At 45.4% G+C, this 25774-nt stretch overlaps 3 protein-coding genes across 7 annotated transcripts in view; all 3 read right to left on the bottom strand.

Moving 5' to 3' along the window:
- Nucleotides 1–3151, bottom strand: part of actn3b (actinin alpha 3b) — a 30562-nt gene extending 27411 nt beyond the window's left edge. Inside the window, exons 1-2 of one of the 2 annotated variants that reach the window (XM_046380600.1) lie at nt 1822–1855; nt 1601–1716 (exon numbers count right to left, since the gene is read on the bottom strand). Coding sequence is in view for 1 of the 2 variants with exons in the window: in XM_046380599.1 (XP_046236555.1) it covers nt 2758–2892 (135 nt within the window). In the remaining variant the exon portion in view is untranslated. Of the gene's footprint in view, nt 1–1600; nt 1717–1821; nt 1856–2757 lie in introns of those variants that run through there. The other variant, XM_046380599.1, reaches the window with a different exon arrangement.
- Nucleotides 3152–7315: 4164 nt separating this feature from the next.
- rbm14b (RNA binding motif protein 14b) lies at nt 7316–14175 on the bottom strand. 4 transcript variants are annotated; one of them, XM_046380347.1, is made up of 4 exons: nt 13362–14175; nt 11388–11740; nt 9957–11025; nt 7316–9740 (listed from the first exon to the last, which is right to left on the bottom strand). In XM_046380347.1, exons 2-4 carry the CDS (start codon nt 11734–11736, stop codon nt 9428–9430), a joined length of 1731 nt encoding a protein of 576 aa, XP_046236303.1. In that variant the 5' UTR covers nt 11737–11740; nt 13362–14175; the 3' UTR covers nt 7316–9427. The 4 variants fall into 4 exon arrangements, with proteins under 4 accessions (XP_046236303.1, XP_046236302.1, XP_046236305.1 ...); XM_046380346.1 differs by having other exon boundaries at nt 13435–14175; XM_046380349.1 differs by having other exon boundaries at nt 9957–11004; nt 13435–14175.
- Nucleotides 14176–14329: 154 nt separating this feature from the next.
- LOC124054398 (copper chaperone for superoxide dismutase-like) lies at nt 14330–19279 on the bottom strand. Its single transcript, XM_046380352.1, has 8 exons — nt 19123–19279; nt 18789–18861; nt 17618–17755; nt 17005–17179; nt 16836–16896; nt 16358–16435; nt 16170–16273; nt 14330–15763 (listed from the first exon to the last, which is right to left on the bottom strand). The coding sequence occupies exons 1-8, from the start codon at nt 19255–19257 to the stop codon at nt 15604–15606; spliced, it is 924 nt and encodes a 307-aa protein (XP_046236308.1). The 5' UTR covers nt 19258–19279; the 3' UTR covers nt 14330–15603.
- Nucleotides 19280–25774: the final 6495 nt, after the last annotated feature.

Raw genomic sequence — 25774 nt, 5'->3', positions numbered from 1 at the left:
TAGGAGACAGAACAGGTGCTGCAAGGATTTCCTTTCATATTCATTACATCGCTAAACGACGCACTGGCTATATTTACGGGCTGATATCAGCTCCTTAAGCTAGATTTTACATGCCGAGGAGAGCAATGGAGTATGATGACCTACTCCCATAGGAGGCTGAGAGGTGAAGACTAAAGAGAGGGGCTTGACTGTGGCTGTGCAAGGTTTTTCAAGGCCTAGTATATCGGCTTACATTCAAAAGATTGACAGGTGCATGAAATGAAAACAGTGTTTCTCGTCTGATAGACAAAAGACAGAAAAACAAGACAACATGTACCAAGGAGAAAAGAGAGAGAAGGCACAAAGGGATATTTTCAAGAATGGTGGCAAGAGGAAGCCTTCGACCTGACTTGTGCAAAGACAGAGAGACAGAAAGAAAGCAAGAGAATGAGGCATGGACGGAGGGAAGCTGAAGCCGGGCAAGTTGAAATGTATTTTTAGGAAGATGTTTATTTGTAGGTCTGTGAAACTAACCCGGGGTGTATATCTACCAGCCTTGCCATCTCTCTCTCTCTCTCTCTCACACACACACACACACACACACACACACACACACACACACACACACACACACCATCTGTTGAGGTCTCTCAGCCTGTCACAGTGCTCTGACTATGTAGGTGGGAGACATTTTGCCCTGACAGAACAATTCTGCAGATTCACTGCAAAGTAGCATCTGAACATGCCTGTCAAAAATGCTGCTGTTGGGCTGCTCCATCCTGTAATGTACCACAATAGAAGAGATTATCAGTAAGGTGTTGAATTAGATAAGGTTATCCCTGTGGAGAAATTAGGAACAGCAGCACCAAAATAGAATATAACAAAGAAAAATGTATAAAAAAATTGGTCTGGATGCATTCACACCATCACACATTTGGCATGAACGCATGTCAACTTTAAATACAATGACGATCTGATTATTTTTACTACTGACAGCAACTGTTAAATTGCACCAAATAGAAATAAATTAAAAAACTGTGAATGGTATTGTGGTTGGCTGCTTCCCATTTTCTGCCTCTCCTGAAATGTACACTAATCAGCGTTTTTATTTTAAGACTTTACCTCTGACATTTATTTTTGAAACACAAAAAGTATGTATTTTGAAGCACATGTTTTCTGACCACACTTAAATCTGTTCTGAAGACATTTTCACATATCTGAAGGGCTGCGTGGAACTCTTTTGTTATACAACAACAAAAATATTTTTACAAGATGTGACTCTTGTTCAGCAAACAAAACATGCCAACAGGAAGTTGTTTTTACGTTAAATTAACCAGTATAAATCTGAATTCATATTACTGTGTACATATCCACGTTTTTAAGAGAATCTGTTTTGAATTTACCATAACAGTTATATTTATATATTGTAATAGCATGAGCTGACATGAGATTGGTTAAAATCATCAATATTTTTTAAGACGTTGAACATGTATATGGCGAGTGTGGTCAAACGGCCTGTGAATGCATCTTATACTATCTGTCAAACCTTAATATCATGACGTTTGATGCTGAGAAAAAGTTAGAAATTCATAGTGCTTATAAAACGTAGTTATTTATCTACCTGAAAGACATTTTCAACTTGGTCTCTAGGGTTTCCGCGTTGCAGATCGGCCACTTTGGTCTTTCAAAAAGGTCTTCCAACATGGCGTCCATGGCGTTAACTGGACTACCTATGAGCTAACCCAGCAAGGATGATAAATATATTCACTTAAATAAAACATCCGAAAGAAAATGTTTTTTTTATCAGGTAAACATTTAAACCAATAATAAAACTGTATTAACCTTGGTAGATGCTGCTTCCCTCTCAGTTTGCGGCGTATGACGTCAGAGCCAATTAAACATACCTGTCAAGCTCGACGTCCAGGGGCAGGGCAACGACTGCTCCGCCCAAAAGCTCTACACATTTAGGTGTTTATTTTAAGTCAGTTTTTACTTCTGTGTAAAGTGGCACATATTTAATTAGGCAAAGCAATACCTGGTTTGCATATTCAAAGGTAAAATTTCACAAAACCTAATAAAGAAATAATTGTCTCAATATGTCATCAAGTGGGGAAGTTTCATACTGATGGGCCCATACATTAACCTAACTAAAAAAACTACCCTATTCACCTATGAGCTGAGTGTCTTGCTTTAAATTCAGCATTCGTGTAAAATACTGTTTTTAGTATATAAACTTATTGTTATTTTAACTTACACATAGACCTATAGACCATAGGCCTAAACTAAGCGGTATACCGACTTAAATCAAAATGACAACGTTTATCTCTCCTTTCTCTTAAACCTCCCTCTGCAGTCAGTGGTTCCATGTTGGCTTAATTTTGCTATAACGCGGATAAGCTTATGCACATTTTCTAAGTTATGATTCAAATGTAGACGAAAGACTGGGGCGTATTATATTTAGACAGTCTTCGCAAGGCAATCGGGGGTAACTGAAAGACAACACTGAGAAAGTTCCACAGCCTAAAATATCTGCCCACACAGCTTCCAGCAGGACTGAAGCGCCAGGTGCGAGGACTGCTAAGGCGCAGATGCTCAGTGTCGTGTTTGCTGCTGTTTAAGACTTTGCACAATGAAAGGAGACAAGTGTTTCCAATATCATACAATTTGGCATGTTAAAATGCATCATAAACAACTCTATGATTATGTGACGGGACGGGTCAATCTGTGCGTAATTACGCACGGGGACACAGGCGAAAGCCGCCCTAAATCCGAACCTACCTTCCTCTGCTGCTTCTCCCAGGCAGGATCCAGCAGCAGGTCCCTGTCCCAGTCCTCCTCTTGGGTCATATACGCCTCATCATGGTGGATCGTGTAGGAGTTGCTGTATGTCATGTGGGTTTCGACAGTTGTCATCGTGCCACCTCTGTCAGGACTTCTCACGTCCCCGTCAGCTTATAGTAAGAAAAAAATAATAATCAGCAATAGAAACGACGACCAAGCCGTGAGGGCAAAAACCTCCTTGAGACGAGGGGTCTTGCTTTCGGGGGGGAGAGACAATTTGGGGCTGCAGAGACCAGACTCCACTGGTACGAGGTGCCTGTGAGGAGGTGGTGCTCCCACTACCAGAAGACCCTGCTGGCCGGTGCTCCTTTCCTGGTCAAAAGTGGCACACGTGACCGCACCCCAATAAGTATGGGAACCGACAGCCTGGGTATCGGGTTCTGACCCTAAGAAGGTGTGAAGGGCGGAGTGGTCTCCCGCCGGCAGGCTTAACGGGCTTGCGAGTGGTGTGGAGGGATGTCATTTACGCCCACCTCGCACCAGAAGCATTTTTATGGCTTGTCCAATGCACCTGTTGCTGTTAGTGACTCTCAGTGGCAAATCAAGGCCTCTGTAGTTTCAACCTTCCTCTACCAGAAAACAGTATTACTAAAAAGCAGCCAAAGAGTTCTTCTTCTGCACTTCAGGAAAAGTAGCCCCGTGTCTGTTCAAGTGCAGCAAAGACTGACAGAAACTCAGACCATCTTATTCCACACTACTGAAAATGAAGCAGCAGGTAAATGCATAGTTTATAGTGTTTAATTCCCTTCGACCAGATATCAAGCAGTCTCAAACAACGCTCAAAGCATTCTGGATTGGTCGCCTCAGAACAGAATTTCAATTAGAATAAAAAGAGACTCAGACACTTTTATGAGAAAAAAAAATGAATTTATTTATGATTTGCATGCATTTTTAAAAATTGATGTTTTTTTTAAGAAATACAGATTAAAAGGCATATATAAGCATACACAACCTTACAGTATAATTCGGGTTTATATCAAGATTTGTCATTCACAGTCAGATTTCATCTAACATTCATCAACTACACCCCCATCCCATTTAACTTTGTGCTGCAACAAACTTCCTTGAACTAAAGCAGAGTCACCCTCAATTTGTCTTTGGAAACTAGAATAATTTATAATTAACCAGGCATTTAAATGTAACTACACTCTGCTTGGTCCATTAACCTACTTGAAGAAGTTTAGCTACTGTGCGACTATTTGTGGTTACCATTAGGTACATTACTGTGCTACTGCTGAGCTGAGGGAATCGGATGGGATGGGTTCATCACTGTAAACACAATGCAACTATGTGAGTTCTGATAATAATATGGACCACAGAAAAATACATATTTGACCTAAGGTGACTAATAAACATAGTTGGACAAGGGATGGACAAAATATTGCGAACCCCTTACCATTAAATGCGAGTCAATACCCCATCACACCATGCAGTAAAAAAATCACCAATTCATGACAGAAATTAAAAACACTGAGCTTCTTAATAAATACAAGGACGTTGTATTGAACTGCATTATATTCTGCAGGTGTTCATGCTGCCCTGTAGATGAGGTAATGACTGAGGTATGGCTCTACTGCTCATGTGTTGATGAAGAGATGAGCAGCAGTGGAGTCTGATATTCATCTGTGCTAAAAGAGCTAGGATAGTCATGGTCTCGTTGGTTACTGAATCTCATTACTACAAACCCAAAAGGCAACACGGTCTATTGGTTGTGCTCAAAACCAAACGGGAGTGTTTTCCAGATGCACACACTTGCACCTATCAGCTGATACCTGCTGCAGGAGAACAGATGCAACCTGTGGGATCCCATCAAAGCGGCGCAATACAGAAATGTGGACATTAAGAGCATCTGGATTACAGTCCTACAGATGTCCAAACCACAGAAGGCGGGGGTGGGGAGAAAGTGGGTGAGGAGGTGGAAGTGGGGAGGAGGCTGCAGCGAGCTTTAGGCTGTCAGTACAGTGCAACCGTGAATTCAGAGCAGGGCGTTATAAAGATGCATGGCTGCATTCACCCAAGCACGGGAAGCCCAGACTCGCAAGCACCCGAAGAAGCCTTAAGCAGAGAGTCGGGAGGACAAGGTGGCTGGTGGACAAAAACACTGGAGCACCACAGACTCTGATCATGTAGGCCGGGAAGGGACTCTGCACTTCATCTACTTATTCTATAGCTGCAGTGTTTTCAGGGTAAAATTATGACGCAGCTGCATTATTTTTCCTGATGTCGTGAAAAGATTTTCTGCTTTCTTGGGAGCACACAATGTTTCAGTGGGAAAATTTTAGTAAACAAAGATGAAGCGCGTCCAACAAATGGACACCTAAGAGACAAAGCTGCCCTACCAGCATACGCTATGGGCGATGAAATGTTCATTATAAAAGGGGCCCTCTTTAAAATAAGATTTTGTTTGTCTATTAGGCCAGTCAACAACGGGAAGGTGGCGCTTAAGGTGCAGCTTTGATCAAATTCTTCTCGTAACAACTCACCTTTTACTCATCTCATCTATTCATTCCTCTCCTCCTTCTTCTTCCCTTTCCTTCCTTTTTTGTTAGGCAGACAGAAGGCAATGCCCTGCTTGTCTTGACTCCATCTTGCAGCTGTCAGAACAAATGCCGAACAACTCGTCTGACATACTGAAAGCCTGTGGGCGCGGGGATCTATCTCAGCACACGGACAATCTCAACAGGTAAGAACACGTACAAGTCACTCAGAGCACATAGTTCAGCCGGTCCAGCTGATTCCGGTATTAGAGAAACAGAAGTGCCGTACCAGAAAAGTCCTATAGGAACCCTGAGATTGATAAGAATCTACAGGTCAGACTGGCCTCATACTGTGGCCTATCTTATAGGATGTTTCTGATTGGCACACAGGCTGTGAGGGACCCAAAGAAAATCGTCTGAGGTTCATAGTTTATCATTTAAGATGTAATGGAGCTAAGTTCTTTTAGGAAACAGGAGGTGAGATCCCTTCCACAGCCATGAGGAGCAAACCCAGCATACAGCAACAGTTTTAGCAAAGCGACTTGTCCAACATTGAAGTCTCTCTGTGTCATGTTACTGAGTCCAGCGGCGGGCCGGCACACATAAAATGTCCATTGTCACGCCCAGGCCTCTATGGTAACAAAGGAGGGTGGGGAGGTTGGGTCAGGAGGGTGGTTCTGGAAAGTTGAGTCCGAGCCAGAGCCACGAACCCAGATCCAAGGTGGCGGCGGCGGTGGCGGCGGCGGAAAAAGCGCTGTGCGTGTGTGAACGGCGGAGAGGAGAGGCGCACAGGGACAGTAGGTTGTGGTGGAGGAGGAGGAGGGAGGAGGGAGGAGTGGAAGGGAGGGAGGGGTGTGAGGGCGGCGAATACGGCGGTGGAGAGGCGTTGACTAGCGGGCAGGGGAAGGGTTGTGTTTGCATGTGCTAAGCCACCCAAAAAGGTTCTTCAGACATCCATGCTCTCTTAACACACGCTCACACACACTCTATCACACATCCCTTATCAATAGACACCAGCGGGACAAAGAGGGCACAGTCAGTGGCCTTGTGTGCTGATGTGAGACAGGACTCAGTCTTGTGGAAGGGGGTCCTAGCACCACCCCACCCCGCCCCACCCGCCACCCCCACCGATGACGCTGCCACTGCAGCAGAGGAGGAGTTACGGAGCAGGGAGAGGGGGAGGTGGTGATGGCAGAGGAGAGGAGGGGGAGGAGTGTTTGGTCAAGGCACAGTCAAAGGAGGGGCGGCAGGTGGGGAGAAGGGGAGGTCAGTGCTTTTGTTTTTTGTTTCGTTTTTCATTTACCTTGGTGGCGAAGAGACAGAGAACAAGTCCCCACAGCGGTGCCGTCGCGCTAAATGTCCTCCCCATGGCTCACGCCGCCACGCTCACGCACCGCTGCACGCTGGCCGTTCCAGGTGGCACGGTGACCTAATTCAGTTGAGATAGTTAGTTCAGAGCTGGACTGTCGCGGGGCTTCTTTTTTTTTTTGCCGCAGAGTTACAGATAAATCACACATGCAGGTCTGAGAGTAGAGTGGACACAGAGACACATGGAGGGGGAGAATTTGGTGCAGCAGGGAGACACCAGACCAGACCAGACCAGACGCACACCCATCAACCCCAGAACAGGACTGCTCCACAGATCAAAATGCACCCAGGCCATTCTATCTGTGTGCCTCTCCCCAGCTCTCAACATCAACCCTTTTCTGCAGGGAAATCAATTTTAAAAGGACCATACCAAGCCTTTCTTGTCAGAATCAAATTCTAAAGTGCATTTGGTCAAGCACAAACCTCTTCAAAAGAGATAGTCTGGTTTGCAGCCAGTCTGAGAGGCTGGAGAGAGAAAGGAGCACCAACCCACACTTACCCTGACCATAGAGCGCAAAGCTGGGCCAGCATCTACACCTGTCTCCCCCTGGCTCCCCAGTCAAATGGGTCTGGTGGTCATTTTACACAAGAGAAACAGATAATGGAGAAGAACAACATAAACAAGAAGGGGAAATATCCAAACCCTTTGCTTTCTTTTACCACAGTAGTCAGCCAAACATTCTTTATTATAATAATAATGATTATAGTATACATATGCTCAGTAAAAAGCATGCTGATTTTTTTAAACCTCTTTTGTCGTTTCCTAAAAAAAAGGGCAAAATTAAAATACTTCTCTAAAAATACGGTCTCAAACAGGGCAAACAAGACATTTCGCAAACCACATAATTCTACAAAGGATGCAACTGGTATGTGTTTGTATATACAACACAGAAATATTACACCGTGAGATGCAAAAGTCACTTAACCACTAAAACCACACGAGGAAAGGGGATGGGGGAAACAGCGAGGCAGTAAGGTGATTCCAGGGTATGTCTGTGTGTGCATCAGACCGCTATCAAAGAGTAGTTGCAACTTTAAATGATTGTGTGTTTTAAGTGACTGTAGAAACAAATGGGTGGAATCTGCCAATCAGGATGAGCTGCACTTGCAAGTCAAACTTTCATTATCGTGATGCAGCAAACCCCACCTATGAGATTCAACAACCAGATTAAAACACACACACACACAAAATATGTTTGCAATTACAATCTGAAGCAGGTCTGGAAAAAGTAAGACAGTGAGGGCAACTGGAAGACACTGCCCCATGTTTCACTCCATTGGTGCTATCTGCTTAAAACCAGCGGCTAATCGTGAACCTGTAAGGCTCACTTTGTGGCTTTTTGAAAACCTTATATGATATGATATGAAACGAAACGAACGCAAGAGTGCAAGTCCACGAGAAAACCTTGCTGCTAGTAGCCTTGTGGATACTAAGCTCCCATCCCATCCCACCCCATCCCTTGAAATGATTAAAAAAGCACTTAAAATGGGAGATCGCTCCACTTAATGCACTTCGCTCAAAGCTTATAGGCACATAACTGAGCTTGTCACATATCACGATTCCTAATAAGATGCAGCTTTAAGATCTTCTGTAAACAGCTCATTCAGTAGTCACACGTGGGTTTTCTTTTCCATTTACGATTCATTACGCCCCAGGTTGACTTGCATTACATGTAAACTACATTAAAACAAACAAACTATTTGTTAAAAAAAAGGCCTCTGAACATGTAGGAGGACTTAATACAGAATATCTACAAAAGTCATTGTCACAGAAAATCCGACTCCTCCCTCCCTAAGCTGCTGGCCCTGTACTTTTACAAGGAGCAGTAAATGAAACGCTGACTGGTTGAAAGGTGTGGAAAAGAATAGAACAGACACTGAAATTTATAGTTAGAGGTAGGCAGCTGTAGTTAGAAAGAGAGGTGAAGCAGTGTCTTCCAGTGTTGTAGTTAAGAGTACAGGTGGGGGGGGTGGGGAGGGTCAAGGAGATATCCAAACATACATTACAGTACGTATTTATGTGTGCTTTACTTTTTTTTGTTTTTTTTTCAGCAAGGCGCAGTCTTAGCTGCTGCGTTTGTGCGCTGCAAGGCCAGGAGCCCCTTGCATATCTCTCTCTTGCACCCATTCACACATACTACATCCACATCACACTCAAGACAAACAGCCACCCCACCCCAAAACATTTCAACCTTGGTTCTGTTGGGCACAATGCAATGCAGCCAGTAAGCAATATGTGTTAATATGACTTCCCATCTGATTAGAAATCTTAACTCTTCAAAATAAGGCAAAAAGGGTTTCAAATTAGCTGCCCTAACTGATCATCTAGGCCTAAGGAGGATGGCTGATAGGTTCAAAAACCAATGTCTTTAATCGTAGATTTGGCCTTAGAAAATCATAACTGGGTTGCGGAAATAAAGGCATATGAAACGACTGACTGGATCAGTCTAATACTGGCACAAGTGTGAGACTGGCACAATAAAAAAGTAAAACTGAGAAGCACAAAGAATGCCCATACAACAGATGAGAGGCTCCCTTTCGTGGCTGCACTGTGTGTGTGTGCAAACAAGACCAAGGTTAGCTGATCAAGTCCCTCATAAAGAAAGGTTAATAAACCAAAGCCCCCCCCTTGAGCCCCCAGACGCACACATACTCATATACACACACGTACAGCTGCTGTAAGGTGTTCAAGTTTGGGGTGGAGGAGGAGATGGGGGGTTCGGGGCAAAGGGGAAGGGGTGGGAGCAGAGAGTTGTGTGCGACTATCGGAAGGGGGGCTCAGGCGTGTGAAGGGAGAGTTCGGGGCGGCGGAGGATGGCCTCCTTGCGCGTGGGCGGCGGCAACGGCGGCTCATACACCCTGGGCGCAGCTATGGCGGCTGCCACTGCCGCAGCTGTGGGGACCACTGGCCTGAGGGCATCCAGCGTGGCAACTGGCTGGGCGGATATCGTGGGCACAGCAGGAACTGCTGACACTACCGGCATGCCGGGGATGGCTGTCACTGTGTTCGGCGGTGGGTAGGCATACTGGAACTGGGGGTACTGCTGCAGCTGCTGGTAGTACTCCGCATAGTACCTAGCAGAAGTGAGGAAGGGGAATAGTGAAGGATTGGTGAAGGAAGCGAGAGGAGGGTTTAGGTAGGAAGAGGGACAGCATGGGTATTTATTGTTTCAGTTTGTTGTTTCCTAGTTGAAAAGTACAGTAGTACAGAAACCGACTCAACTCAACTCTTTCTGGGAATGTTTTAGCGGTGCTGCAGAGTTGACTGTAAAGAGAATAAATGTGTCCTACCTTGCCATGGGATCCTCGGCAGCCTCCACTGCCTCTTCTGCCGCTCGGCCAGCTGGTGTTGGAAGTAGAGGTCGGCGCGGCTTGGCTCTCTGGTACATGAAAGGCTTCATCACTGGGTCTGGTAGAAGAGGTACCGACCTTCGTAAAGGACTACGGTCCCTCTCACCAGACTTTGCCACAGCAGCCGCCGCTGCTGCAGCAGCCACTGACTGCTGCTCAGCCACAACCTGCTGGCCTTGGGCAAAGTAATGTGCCTGTCTTGCTGCCTCAAAGATGGCTGTAGTAGGGTCTGCTGCTCCCATGGCGCTTATATGAGCGTAGGCTGGTGTGGCGGCGCCATAAATCGCTGGAGATACAGTGTAGGCGGGGTTGACCGCAGCTGCTGCTGATGGCATTTCTATTCCAGGAGCAGCAGCCAGGTAGACGGGGGGATTGGCCACAGTTGGGGTGTAAACCGGTGTCGTGTAGGCAGCAGCAGCAGCCGCTGCAGCTGCAGCCGCCGGGGTTGCAGCCATCTGGCCATAAATGTTGGGAGTCATCGAGCTGTACATCTGGGTGGCGCCTGATGTGAGAGCTGCCTGATTGGCCACTGTTCCATAAAGCTGATTGGCAACATTGGCACCATACACCTGGCTGGCGAGGGCGCCATAAACAGCTGGATTCACTGGATTTCCATCAGTGCGTGTGCCAGTGGTGATCCCAGTGAGAGCTGCATATGTGGGATCAAAGGTGGAGGTGTTGTAGACTGAATTGTGCACACTCTGCTGGACTTGTAGTGGCAGGCCAGCGGCTGCAGCGGCAGCAGCAGCCAGGACCGCTGCCTGACTCTGGTACTGCTCCAGAGATGGCTTCCCCACGGGACACTCTCCAGCATAGTGACCCTGTTTTCCACAGTTCACGCAGGGAATTTTCCCTGTAGGTGCCTGCTTGCTGGGCTGGACTTTGGACAGCTCTACAGACAGGGGGCGGCCCTTGAACGAGGTGCCGTGCAGGGCCTCGATGGCCTGGAGAGCATCCTCCTTGTTTTCCATGTGGACAAAGGCATAGCCTGTGGAAGAGGAATGCCTGGCTGTCATTGAGCGCAGGGACAACAGTTAGGATCACAGTGGCATCGCCACAGACACTTATTGCTTCTATGAAAAAGTACAAATTGTGCCAGCGGCAGCCACTTTGTCCATATTTACAACAAGGACAACTTAACACTTACTTGTGTATTGTTAAATCACCTGAATGGACTTTAACTTGTGGAGAGGGTTTTTTGCAGGTGCTCAAAATCTTTCAGTGACTCAACATTTGGAAGTAAACTGTCCGATACGATAACTTCACTTGCACATTAGGTGTCATAACCTTACCAACATCAAGCACAACTTAAGAGGGATGTGACTGAGAACCTTTTAAAACAACTGAAATGTTACAAGAATCTCCACTCACCTTTGACTTTGTCACACTCAAGAACTTTTCCGAATGTCTGGAACAGCTGCTGCAGGTCTTCAGTGGTGCACATCCCACTCAGATTACCCACAAACACCTTGGTGGAGTGCAGCGGCCTCCCCCTTGACTCCTCCACCACCAGATTTCGTCCACGAAATTCTCGTCCGTTGAGCTCCCGGATGGCACGCTCGGCAGCGCCCTCGCCCTGCAGGTGGACGAAGGCGAACTGTCGAAGCACGCTGCAGCTGACCACCTGGCCATAGGGTTCAAAGATGGCTGACAGCTCCTCCTGGGTGGTGTCCAACGCCAGATTGCCCACAAAGAGCTTCACTGTGTGGCTCTTGTCCATGGCGCTGCAGAGACACAGAGGAGTAATGTGGTTCACTGTGGTTAGAGATAAGTGGGGGGATTAACTACACGGTGCAGCTCACCGCTGCCACACATAACAACTACAGAGTGAGGACAAAACCACACGTTTGGCTCGGTGGTAGTTGGGGGAACAGAGGGAAGTACCTGCAGTACATTTTTAAGTGTCTTTCTCAGTTCTCTGCTGCTGACTCTGGACTGAAAACCATCACTTAGAATACCTGCTTCCAACACGACACCTCTGCTTACTATCCAACGTTAAGGTAGATAAGATCACACAAATAACAAAAAAATGCTGCAACTTTTAAGCATTTTAAGGAAACCGTCATGCGCGATCGAGAACCTCAGCGCATGAGTGAGCAGCCAGATTAACATTCAAATAAGGCAAATTAAAAAAACCACACAGACCTCACATTTGCCTGTGAGCTGACCACTCAGGACAGATAAACTCAGATTAGGTCAAACGGAGCAAGGTTTCTCTATAGCGAACACATTACGTCCGTGAGCAACACCTACATATTTTCGGTATTAATCATGGATTCTCACCTGCCTGTGATTAACCCTACAGCTGTGAGTCAGGCTCTTATGCAGGAGACAGCCGGGCGAGGAGGCCAAACAAGCATTTTACACCAAATCCCTCGACTGAAAGCACCATGTATCAATTCCTGATGCATTTATAGTGATGATAGTGCAAAATTTTAAGACAAAGAATGACCCCTTTGTGCTCAGAAAGCTCCACTGATTTCCCTCCTCGCGACTTTCTAAATCTACAGGTGTTTCCACGGGTCGACCGACTCCCTTCCTCCTCTTCCTGATCAACCTTTATGGCTGGCTGTAAATCAAAGGGCAAAGAACATGAACATGACACCAGAGAATGACATTTCTATTTTTTGGTTTAGGCTCCAGCCAGCTGCTGCTGACTTAAACTACACCTCCTCCACCTCCACCTCCTCCTGCTGCTGTTCATAGAAAACACGTTCAAGGAGATGCAAGAGATCTCCTTCAGTGTTTGCATACTGTATATGTGAGTGAACCACCAACCCCCACGTTACACGGGGCTGCTGCGTTAACACTGGGTTCGTTTGAGGCATATGCAGGATGGCGGGGCGGGGGTGGGGGGACGGGACTGGTTTTCTGATGACGCAGCACGACGCTGAGTCAACACATTTAGGACCCAGCTAGACTGATTTACAAGCGAAAAGACTCGAAGTTAAGTTAGTTAGAAAGAGGTCAAACGCGTCGTCCGTAAAATACTGTGAAATAAATAAATAAATAAAAACAAATGTGAACGGCGAGACGGGATGCTTGTTGGTTTCGCTCGGCTCGTCCTAAAGCAAAACAAATCTCGAAAACAGGCGAGGAGAAACAAATAATAATAACAAACAACCCCATCTGATCATAGCTGTGTTACACACGCCGACAAGGACGATACACACAGGATATCTCGGACGACAACTCTGAATAGGAGCTCGATACAGTACGAAACGCACAGGACTGACTACGGTGCAACACCCGAGTGCTTCCCGTGCAACAACACCGTCTTAAACAGCCGCTACACCACAACCCGTCAAAAACACTTCAGCGTAGAGACGAAGCACAGTTAATTACCTCCCATGCGGCCCACATGAGAATAATAGCGCAGAAAAAAAGGGCGATTAAATAAAAGGATCTACCATCTTACCTAGGCGGTGCTGTGTTTCAAAATGGTAGCGCCTGCTTCCGTTTGCATGTCGGGCATACTGCTGGAGAGAGAGAGAGGCTGCAGAGGGGGAGGGCTGCTGCTGCTGCTGCTGCTGCTACACCCAGAGGATGCTGAATCCTCACAAAAAACACACCTCAAGGAATGACTCAGGCACACAAAGCCAGCCTGTAAGCCTGCTCTTGGTTTATTTAGAGCCGCCAGAAGAATAACAGGCGGTCCCAAAGCCACAAGAGTTCAGCTGCGAAAAGGGGGACAGGAAACTGATCAGTTGGAGGGCTCATCGTGTGCCAGGAAAAATAATGATGATGACACCTTTGCTTAACCGCAGAGGACAGATTACATGCTAAAGACATAAACAACGTAATGCTTTGTATAACAGATATTCACACAAATGCATACATCCAAGCAGTGCTGCTTCCAGCTTCTCACATGGCAGGATTTGCTGCTTTGCACTGATTTCTATCTCTGCACATTAAGTATATATTTGTATTAATAGTCATACAAAAAAGGGGCTATTTAAACATTAGTTTGGACTCTGGGAAATTAGGACAATTAATAGGACAATTAAAAACAAACTGCATATCAGTCGATAATGTAAACAACCCATGAGTTGCAGCCCTACATTCAAGTTGCAATCCAGACCCTCAGACGCAAAAGGAAAAAGGGCAGCGACTGAACATTTGATGAAGGGGGAGAACTCAATAAGCTTATTCAGGCATCATCGGGACGAGACAGATGCTCAATTTGGACAATCAATGCAACAGCAGCGACACACTCACATATGGACAGGGTGCACACAATGTCCCAGTGCTGATGTCTTCGTCAAGAGGAAGAATATGCACGCTAATAGAAATCAACAAGAGCAGGCAGGTAGGAGTTTTGTACATTATTATATTAGACTTTAAACAGCATGTGCAATTTCTGCAGGACACAACAGGAGGATCTGAAGCTCAAAATGGGAACAAACAGTCAGCAGCTTCCTGTGTTGCGTGGCTCTGAGGTTGACGATAACTCAATGGAGGAAGTGTCCACTGAAACGCCATGTTGAAAAGACACCCCCTCCCCACAAACCCTGAAACTTTCACCCCCTCTTGCCCTTTCACTCTGGATGACAATTTGCTCTTCCCAGTCTTTCACACCACCTCATGGATTTAAAATGAAGAAGCTAGTGCAGGTTTTGATCAGTCCAAATGCAGCAAACGGTGGCCCAGATTCCCTCCACGTGTCCTGAGTTGGTCCATTGGTTCCTAAACCTTTTTTAGTCAAATACCCATACCCCGTGCCTCTTTAATGAATGGACTTTTTTACATTGGATCCATCCATGGCTGCACATTTCAGTCCTTTATCAGTTACGTTTATCTTTTTATCACGACTTTGTGGTTGAATGAGCACTTGACTTAAGATGAATTCTGTGGAGTTGACTCCAACATCACAGCATTTTTTTCTGTTGATTTACTTCCTAAATTGGAAAAATTAGCCAAATTATTGGACATATTTTTTTACCAAATCAAAATTTGTACTTTTTACAGATTAGCTGAGCTTCTTCGCAATGTTTCCACATATCCACCGGACTGCAGAAATGCCCTCTGGTGTACGAGGACCCCCGCCGGGAATCACAGAGTTTTGCTGATGTGATGAGAGCAGGAAGATGCTTTCACTGCTACTGATTTTAGGAGGCTTACATAATCAACTTAGACATTTTAATAGCAAACTGAAGCTTATTTATCCCAGCCAGCAGACAGCCAAAGTGGATACCTCACATCTTAGAAGTGCATCAGTTCGGACCGTGATGATGGCGATGGCCTCGATGGAGGAGATTGGTTAATCAAACATATAAATGTAATGGACATCTAGCAAATCAGATGTGACTGTTACAAACTCCCAGGCTGTTTCAATCTGCTTTAGTGCTTTTAAAATCCTCAGAGGACACTCTAACAGCATCCGCAGAGGCATTTGATTTTAATCACAGACATATATTTAAAGAAAATAAGGCAATTTTTCTTTGGTCGCGGTTTGGAAACATATTCCTCAGTCCTTCGCCTTCCTCGCTTCGACAAATATCCTCTGCATTTCCCTTCTCAAAGTGCTCTTTCTGTTCGGCCGACCCAATGTGGGTTACACATGAGGCCGCTGCCTGTTGTGTGAGGTTCAGAGGTGTGCTGCCGGTGTCTCCGTGTTGGCTTTGCTTCGACCTTTCCCCGCTATCGGCCTCTCCCTCTCCTCCCACAGAGTGACCCCGTCACACGCACAAATCTGTTTGGGGTTCTGGAAAAGACCTGCTGATCGGGCGATGATCCCACAGGCCAGTCTGTCGAGGAGGGAGAGAGAGACAGAGCAACAGTAAGAGGCTGCTTCAAAACACCAGTCTTCATACTCTGTGTGTTGTTAAGAGTGCTCATACAGTAATTATATTAAGCCTCAATCTTGGAACTAGTAGTTTCAGAAAACAACCCTAAGCCGAGGTCCATTCGCAGCTTGTGTCGTCAGATTTCAATTACAGTTTTTAGTCACGCACATCTTGACAAGGTGTCTCTTCGTAAATAACTCATTCACTCAGTGAAGCTGCAGAAATGACGCGTCACTGACAGTATCACAGTTATTTAATACACGTTTCCAAAAACCACCTCATGCTACAGACTCCAAACAGGGATCTGGACTACTGGTGTCAGGCTCAGACTACTTATCCCACCTCACATCGACCGCCGCTGACCCACCTTTCCCCAGAGTTTCCAGTCTGTTTGGAGAGAGGGTGACCGCCTCGACCCAGGTCGTCCTCCCCTGAATCCACGACCAGCGATCGGCCAATCACGTCCCATATCTGCAGCGTGGGTGTTGAGGTGTTATCAAAGAGGAAACCACATGTGTCTGCGTATGTCTCTATGTGTGTGTGTGTGTGTGTTACCTTTATCTGACTGTCCTCTAGTCTAAATGAGGCTCTGCCATCTGGTCCAGCAACGATATTCCCCAGATCACCTACATGCTGCAACACCAATACTGCATGTGAGCAGAATCACACATAACCACACGACGCACAGTGAACAGATGACACTGAACCATGAAAGTAAATACACAAGGAGGACCCAGCATGAAAACCAGGAAACGCTGCCTCAGGCCTTCACACACTTCATCGAAACGTTTCTAACCGAAACAGAGCTGCTCGAAATGGCTCCAGTGGGACAAATTTGGCATTCAGAGAAGGGAATGACATCTTCCATTTGGCTTGTGTTGATGTTTTATTCAATCTCAGGAGGGGTTTTCGTAGAATTTACGATAAGAGGATCCATTATTTAGTTTGTTTTGCTCTTTGATCCTCTTACATCTAAATGTTGAGCAAAGTAGTCTCCAAAACGTATTTTTAAAGAGAACAGATCTGACTGTACCCTTTCAGAGTCCCCTGGACTGCCGTGCTGTCTTCCAAACGGGTTATAGTGCTCCCCACAACTGTGAAAAGAAGAAACTGAATCTAAATTAACATAAAGGCAAAGTGCAAGACTGCAGAATCCAACCACGAGGCCGAGACTGTGAGCTCTGACGATACAGCAGTCCTACCTGAGGCAGTCCAGTGTCAGGTCCCCCAGGGTGTGGACGTGGAGGCCGTGGGGTCCAGGCTCCAACCCGTCAATGGTCCCATCAATCAGGCATCGCCCTTCAGACAGCTGCAGGAAACGCACCACCCCCTGGACGGCTCCTGCACCAGCCACCATGGCCACTGCTGAACCCAGATCTGTCACAAAACGTACAGCGCTCCTAAAGCTATTTGTATGTGTACGGAGCTTACTGAGATCTCTTCACATCTTCAGTTTAGAGCTTTAAACTTGTGGTCTGGTTAGCAGTATTTCTGGAGGCTTTTGTCTGCCAACTTATCCATCAGGCTGAATTACCATAACATGCTGTGCTTCGGCGGAGATTTTAGCTTTAGCAGCACAATGAAACAGTTTTTCTGAGAGTGGGGGGTGCACACACACACGCATACGCATTCCTGTCAGTGGTTTCACACTATTCCACTGATCTTCACGCGGTGATAACATACCAAGATACGCTTCAAAGCACCAGCAAAGGCAGGGAAGAAGACTTTCAGCATTTGAGAATTTTCAATACTCGCATGCTGGAGAAAGCAGCACAAAGCGCTGAGGCTTGTGCTGCTGCTGCTGCTGCTGCTCACCTCGCTCTGAGCCTCCGAAGCCTTTCAGCACCGCCCTGCGCCCAGTGCTCTCTATCAGAGCCTGCACCTCTGCACTGGTCAGAGCAGATTCCACCAACACCTCCTCCTTACTGACGTCGACACTGACAGACTTCACCCCTGCAGACACGTTAGGGGCCACGAATATGTGAATATCAAACAGAATGACAAACGTTGTTGGTTTCCATCCATACAATTGGGGAGGGGGGGTTCCTCTTCTAGTTCACGTGCCTGCATGTGTTCATAACACTTGATGTTACAAGTATTTCATAGGGTTTTCCAGGAAAGAGACATATATGCTACAGGCAGAAAGAGAGACAAATATTTTAGTTTAAGTTGTTTGTAAACACACTAGTGAAACTGTGCATTTCCTGGTCGGCCAATACAGATGCTTTGGGTTACATGACAAAGAACAATGAACTTTATTTCTCCAGCCAGGGTCGTGCAGCACACCTCTCATGGGACATAAGTAATGACTGGGAGGGATTATTTTTGTTGTTTTATGTGTACTTAAAAAGCAGCTGGATGAGCTGCTCCATTTTAATCAAAGCGAACAAACATTCGTTCAGAATCTGAATCAGTTTTATTGCCACGCATGATTACACACACAAGGACTTTGTCTTGGCAAAAGGTGCAAGTACACAATATGAATAAAGAATTAGAATTGGAAAGTACAATATTTACAATAAGAAAAACAAATTTTACAAAAATATTAAGAAGATACAAAAATATTAAAATATTCAGCGTTTCTCCATTTCAGTGTGTGATACTGTGTGCTTGCCTGTAACAGCACTGCATATTATTCAGCGTGAAACTCTGGGCCTCTGGGTTACATCTGCTTTGCATTTAATTGGAATTAATAACTAGAATTGTCTCTAAAAAACGGTCTCTATTTAGCCTACATTTCATACCAAATTACCTAATTCTTTTCAAAAACATTCCTAAGAAATTATTAGGAATAATAATCTATATTATGCACGTGAACATAGGCCAGCCGAGAGGCAGATATTTTCTGCTGAGTCATGCTATATATAAAAAGAGCGGCTAACACACTTACAGTTAAAAGACACCCGTCACACACAGGTGACAGGTGTCTTTTCAGAGGATGTGAACACGAATACAGTCCTGACAAACCTATGAATGCTTTCGTTACCTGGTTTTCCCTCCAGAGCGGCTCTGACTTTATCTGCGCAGCTCTCACATGTCATCTGCACGGCAAACTCCAGCTGTGGAGGTACAAATGGACACAAAACACCTGTAGCCAATAACATGTAGGGACATGATCATTAACGTAAGTGCAGTATGACAAACGACTCACTGTCTAACAGAACAGCCAATCACTTTTACTGTGAGACTACGCAACAATTAGCGGTACCTCACAACAGCATAATAGGGCTTGTTTTTGTTATGACAGTGTTGTTACCGGTGAAATTCTAGCATGACACAGCAAAACACGCGAGCAGAAGATGACTAAGTCACTGTCAAACCTTGGTTGGTCTCTCCGAGTCCATTTTCCTACCATACGTCGCCGCCTGGGCCAAAACAACTGAATTAAACAGATAACTTCCCACTTTTCTAGAAACGGAAATGAACCAACTGAAGCTGCTAACGGGCGCCGCCATGTTTGTGAGGTCACAGTGAGGCTTGCCGCACGTTACCGCCGACAGGTGGTGATGACCTGTTACTACAATTTTCTATGTCGTTTCTTTGAGGAGACCTAGTGCCTCTTCAGTGTCTTTCTCCTCGTTTTCCGTCCCTAGTAAACATGACAAATTAAAAACGGGATGTGAAATGACACAGATTACTAATTATAATCCATAGCAGTTAATGCAATGCATCATATTTTATAAACTTAGCGTATGCTTAACTGATTATGTATAATCTTAATTTGCAAAGTACGCCTAACTGGTGAATAGAGCTCATGAATGACAAATATTTATTTTCGAAATACAGTGGGGTAAAAGTGTGAAATGGCATAAGATTGCTAAGATCAAGTAAAGTAGGCCTCAAAATGATAGCGTACTTAAATACCTTCAGTAAATGGACTCTTTCATGGCTTCTAGTGTCAGCAGCACTTAATACTGCACTAGAAGCATATAAGCATGCTAATCTAAAAATTATCGCTATCCAAGTAAAACAAATTATCTCCAAAATGTTGGTTGAACAACACAAATCAATGGCTGTCTTCAGGTGAGGAACACAAGTAATTAAATGGTCATCAATAACGCACAGTAGGTTTCTAAATACACTAAAATATGCGATTAAACTAATATGGCAATACTGCAGGTGTGTGTGCACATAGGAGCGGTGCCGAAACAGCATGTGATGAGTTTTCATCAGGGTCAGACTGTGGGAGGAGGGTGCTATCAGGACGCTAACAGATTGTTTTGTGTGGATAAATCTCAAGCGGAGGTTGTAGGCGGGAATAATGATTGCTTCCTGTCGTATGTGGTGGATTCCAGTTTAATTTCATAATGTGCATAGATTATTGTTGCAGCGTCGATCTGCAGATTAAAGCTATGGGAGAGACCACCGCTAAGCTGATGACTGCTTCTCTGGTTTTTAGAGGCTCAGAGGAGACCATCAGCTCTTTGTCTCTCTCTCTGTCTGTTTTCTTTACATCCCCATCATGTCTGCGTTTCAATGAGCCACAGGCGATGGCACATGACCGTGATGTGGCACAAAAATCTGGGTCGCAACGACTAAAATAAAAGTTTCTGAATCAAATTAAGTTTGGGATGATGAGTGTGGAGCGTGACACATATTCGTGCTCCGTGGGCTCTCATCTGCAGTGCGTGTTGATCCAGAACGCGATCGTCGTTCTGTCAAAGCAGCACCGAGGGGGCCGATGTTTTACACGGAGGAAAATGCCGAGCGGCAGCTCAGTCAGAACACAGCTCCTTCTGTATCTGCTGGCTCATTGGCTTTGGCCTTTGACCCCCTGCTGAGTAATATGACCACAGGCTTTAAGAGGGCTGAGCCAGTGCGCACCAGGCTCAAACACACATGAGTGCTGCCTTTTGTTATTCTCTCCGTCTCGCACACATCACCCACGCACGGCAGCGGTTAATTTATTCAGTACATGGGAAACTGTCTAAAACCTTTGCCCTTATGCTGATCCTCTGAGCTGAGCCCCCCCCCCTCCGTTCAAAGGAGAGGAGGGAGCGCTGCAGTGACACCTGAGCCCAGAGGAGGAGAGGGGGGGTTCATTAACACACACACACACAAACACACACTTGTATACGTTCTTAAACACACACACACACACACACACACGAGAGAGAGAGAAAGAGAGAACAGAGCTAGAACGCAGAGCGAAACCTAATCAGTACACGAACACGGCAGATTCAGAGGGAGAACGAAAGGAAGAAAGAAGGTTGGGAGGGAGGGAGAGATGTGGGGAGAAAATGTGAAAAGACAGCAAAAGAAAGAATTTGATAAAGAGGAGTGTGTGTGTGTGTGTGTGTGTGTTTGGAGGGCAGTGTAGGGCAGCGCTGACAGGAAGTGTTGACAGCCCTGTGCTGAACAGTAGAGGTTTTATTTGTACTAAATGAGCCACTATCTGCCACCCCATTAGCACTGACCTGGAGTCTGTTATTTTTTTTCTTATTAAAAACTTCAAGAAGGTGAAGCAGGTCTTGTTTCAGCTGCCAGCGCAAGGAAGGAAAGCAAGAGACTAAAACATTAAAAACAGCCAAAACTGCAAATACAAACACATGACACCACAACTGGATCAAGACAAAGACACTCCAACACTCACCAGGAAAGGAGCAAAGTGAAGCACTTCAAATTCATTCAGTGTCCGGCAGCTGCAGGATCATAACCAGACGTACTGTGACAGATGACCTCTTCAAGGCATTTGTACTGGATTATTATTTTTACATCATATTGTTGCAACATACATTTCCAACTTGCAGTGCTGGGCCTTGTGGTCTCTTTTTTTTTGCGAATTACTGCATCCAAAGTCGCAAAGTCACTTTAATCCTCAGCCTTGAAGCCAGTACGTACGAGGGGGGCCTTAAAGGGCGAGCTCCTGAGGGAGATCATGTAATGTGATAAAAGGATCCACAAAACAGCCACTAAACAGACCTTGAGTTGAGACTGTCAAAGTGGATCCAGGAGATCTGATAACAGGTGTATAATATGAACATATGACATTCTCCCACAAGTCTATCTGCTCATCCATCATCCATACGTGATCCTAACACGCTTTCCTATACCAGAAAGTTTGCTACAATTTCATTATTCATTCATTTACGATATAGACAAAAGTACTGGGACACATCTCTTTATTACTGAATTGAGGTGTGGTATGAGGTTGTGTTTCAGGGGTTGGGCTTGGCCTCTTATTTCCAGTGAAGGGAAATCTTAATGCTTCAGCACACCAAGACATTTTGGACAATGCTATGCTTCCAACTTTGTGGCAACAGTTTGTTGAAGGCTCTTTTCTATTCCAGCATGACTGTGCCCCAGTGCACAAAGCAAAGCTCCATAAAGACATGGTTGGATGAGTTTGGTGTGGAAGAACTTGACTGGCCCACACAGAGTCCTGACCTCAACCCCATCCAACACCTTTGGGATGAACTGGAACTGGAGATTGTGAGCCAGGCCTTTTGGTCCAACATCAGTGTGTGACCTCACAAATGCTCTACTGCATGAATGGGCAATTCCCACAGAAACACTCCAACATGTTGTGGAAAGAAGAATGGAAGCTGTTAAAGCTGCAAAGTTGTAAGAGGAATTTGCAGTACTGAAACCAAATGAACAGTATGTCATCATGTACCAGGGTGGGCATTGTGAATGTGTGGTGTGGGTGCCCCTTGTTTCCCTTGAGCCCCTGCCCCTCTAAGTGTCTGTGAACGCCCCTGGTTGTGAGGGACCTGACAGAGGTCAGAGTAATGTCACAGCCCTGCCAGAGTGCTCTCCATGTCTGCTGATTGCACCCTGACAGCTCAAATGGAGGATGAAGCCAAGCGTGTCCGAGGGGACGGCGTCTATCAAGCGGAGCCCCCTCCCCTCCTCTGCAGACTATACAGGGAGCAGGGGCCTTGTTTATCCTGGTTTCACATCTTTTCAATCGTTACGTATGAAATACAGAAGACATTCATAAACTGGAAGATGCTGGAGATTTGCTTTGGCTTTTGCCATATTGTAAAGAAAGCGAAGAAGGTATTTTGTCAGTCCCAGAGCATAAGAAACTTTTACATCCAAATCTTGAGTACAGCAAAGCAAAATGTAAATAAATAAAATACGTTCCCCTCATTTCATGTTAGCCTGATTCCTGTGCGAATGAAGTCATTAGTCAAGTAATAAGAGTAGAGGACGGTTGTGGATCTTAACATGTGACGTTGCTGGTTTCCAGGAGCAGGGAGCAGCCTATGAAGAGCTCATATGTCTGTGTGGAACAAGCAAGTATAACATTCAAGAAGGCCTGGTAAAATAAACAAGTTACAATGACAGGAACACAAAACATATACTTCCTTTTGAGGAACCACACCCCCTACATTTCTTGATCAGGAAGTATGATTGCTCCCTCACCCCCACCCACTCACATGATGCATGGTGTTCATATGTATGTACAGCTGTTTACAGCTGTGCCAGCTGCTCTGAGATGGACGCGAACTATCATCAGAGACCCAGTCTGGGTCCTTCTGTGCAGAGTCTGCATGTTCTCCCTGTTCCTGGGTTTTCTCCAGGTAGTCCAGCTTCCTCCTACAGTCCCAAAAACATGCACATCCCAGTGATCCTGCATGGATAAGCAGTAAAGAAAATGGATGCATGGATATCTCCACGCAGTTTTCCAATTAAATCAATCACAAGCCCAAAAAGCAGCAGCGAAAACAAAAGAAAACATCCAATCAATGAGAAAATAGTCCCTTAAACAAATATTGCCCATTCAGCACAGCGGCGTCATTCATTATTTCTGACCCATGCAGAAGCTAAGAACTATTAATTATAATGGCAGCTGGGCGTTCAGCAAACTATGGACAAAGTCTAGAGTGGATCAATAGGAAGAAGACACAGCGTTGCTGAATCAAAGTCTGCTGTTCCTCCCTGGAATGATGACCCACATGGAGGAGGAAATGTGCTGCAGCGTGACTACCAAACACAATACCTCATTTAATCATTCCTCCCAAGAGTCCAGATCATTACTCAAACAATCTGCCTGTCCTGATCCACCAAGCATCTTTAGCCCCTTTGGCAAAAAACATCTCGCAATTACAGAAGGACGCAGTACAAATACATCAAAGCGGAGAGGAATTTAATAGGAGTTATGAGCCAGAAATCACAAAAAGGTCACCAGCTATAAATTAAGTTTTTTAAGTAGGCTACCGGTGACTCATTATTAGCCTCAACTGGGACTGTGTAAGAAAATTCTGACAATAAAATGAACCTGAAGTACAACAAGTATTTTAAAACTTGCTATTGAGCAGTAACTGCCTATGAGTCACTAGGCTGACAAACAAAATCCTTCATTACAATCTATAGGTTTACAAAAGCATTTCACGCATGCAATAATGTATGGTCGCTCAAAGGACAGGTGTGACAAAACGTCAGTACTTGACAACCTGGGAATGAAAACAAGTTGCATTTTTTGGGGAGGATCAGAATGTCATAAATACATCACGTGAGAAAAGGAAGCATGATTGCTCGTACATACATTTATTTACATTCAAGCATAGACTATTTAAGTACAGTTTTTCCACCATAATTTTAACCAAATGTTGTGCTTTTCATCCCATCACATGAACTTTAGTGAGTTACTTTGCATGTTCTGACTTGCTTCTCGCGCCAGTCAAGGGCCCATCGAGGGCCCACCGAGGGCCCACCGAGGCCCTGTGATCTGCAATTTGAAAACAAAACTGACTTTTATTTTCTTGATTAATACAAATCATAATCACCAGTTTAATTTTGAACACAGGACTTTTATTTTTAAACCGAGAGCTTTGCACAATGCAGCCATTTCGCACAGAACTATGCACTACTCGTTTCATTTGCACTATTCCTTCATTTGCACAATACCACAATACTGCTGTAAATATTGTTGGTATATTGCTTATAATGGGGCACTTTACATGAGTAAAAGACTGGAGTGGGCCTTGGCCTGCTTCTCCCACCACTTCCCGGAGGATGGTTACACGCACCATATTTTCATTGTCTAATTGGGAGGACTCGTTGGTTTTCACAGGCTGACAAATACCTCCAGTGAGAAGCACTCAAACTCAAACTCATTAGCAAGGCGTGTAGCACAAAACCCTCAGGTACTTTGTATGGGCCCCTCCCTGCCATCCACAGCTATTCAATCTACCCCCCAGTCCAATGCTCCACTCATTAATACCAAAGACATTCTCTGTCTGGGAAAGGGTGAAAATAGATAGATAGATTCATCCCAGAGGGGAAATTAGGTTGTCATAGCAGTCTTTTATATTTGAATACAATAAAACACACAATGACATGAAACACTGAGTATAAAAATATACTATAGTGAAAGTGCAAAAGGTGAGAGGTAGATTTAGTCCAGGTGTGTAATCGTGGCTCTGACAGAGGTAGATGAGTTGTAAAGTCTGATGGCAGTAGGTAGGATGATTTCCTGTGTCAGGGTTGAATGAGCCTGTTGCCGAAGCTGCTCTTTAGCTTGTCCAGTGCTTTGTGGAGGGCGTGAGAGGGACCGTCCACGATTGCCAGCAGTTTAGCCACCATCCTCTCCTCCACCGCCTCATCCAGGGTGCCAAGTGTACAGCCAACAACAGACTCTGCCTCTGTTTGTTCAGTCTGTTGACGTCCTTTGCCTTGATGCCAGCACCCCAGGACACAGCAGCAAAGAAGATGGTGATCGCCACAACAGACTGATAAAGCACTGATAATGGCATGTAAATGCATGTAAACAATGCAAACCCTGCACCCTCATGCAAATAATGCATGAGGGTGCCCCCACTGGTTTTGCCTGGGGCCCACTGATCACTTAATCCGCCCCTGCTGAATTTACTTATCAGTCAACTATCGAGTTCCAGTTGAAATTTAAATGAACTTTACTAGCAGCACGGATGCTCTCTCATTCAGGCGCACTAGCAGCAGAGAGAAGAAACACGGGACAGAAGCTGTCAGCACGGCCCGGCAGCACGCATCACGGGCACAAAC

This window comes from Scatophagus argus, chromosome 23 (assembly GCF_020382885.2).
Source record: "Scatophagus argus isolate fScaArg1 chromosome 23, fScaArg1.pri, whole genome shotgun sequence".
Taxonomy (NCBI): domain Eukaryota; kingdom Metazoa; phylum Chordata; class Actinopteri; family Scatophagidae; genus Scatophagus; species Scatophagus argus.
The sequence above is the reverse complement of the archived record's forward strand: the minus strand, read 5'-3'. Positions and strand labels throughout refer to the sequence as shown.

Coding starts and splice junctions, on each gene's coding strand:
- rbm14b (XM_046380347.1), bottom strand. CDS start 11,736: ATGGACAAGAGCCACACAGTGAAGCTCTTTGTGGGCAATCTGGCGTTG. Junction 11,026..11,387: donor TGAGTGTGACAAAGTCAAAG/GTGAGTGGAGAT, acceptor GCTCAATGACAG/CCAGGCATTCCTCTTCCACA. Junction 9,741..9,956: donor GCCGAGGATCCCATGGCAAG/GTAGGACACATT, acceptor CACTTCTGCTAG/GTACTATGCGGAGTACTACC.
- LOC124054398 (XM_046380352.1), bottom strand. CDS start 19,257: ATGGCGGCGCCCGTTAGCAGCTTCAGTTGGTTCATTTCCGTTTCTAGA. Junction 17,756..18,788: donor CGCTCTGGAGGGAAAACCAG/GTAACGAAAGCA, acceptor ACGTGTCTGCAG/GGGTGAAGTCTGTCAGTGTC. Junction 16,436..16,835: donor GTCCAGGGGACTCTGAAAGG/GTACAGTCAGAT, acceptor TTGGTGTTGCAG/CATGTAGGTGATCTGGGGAA.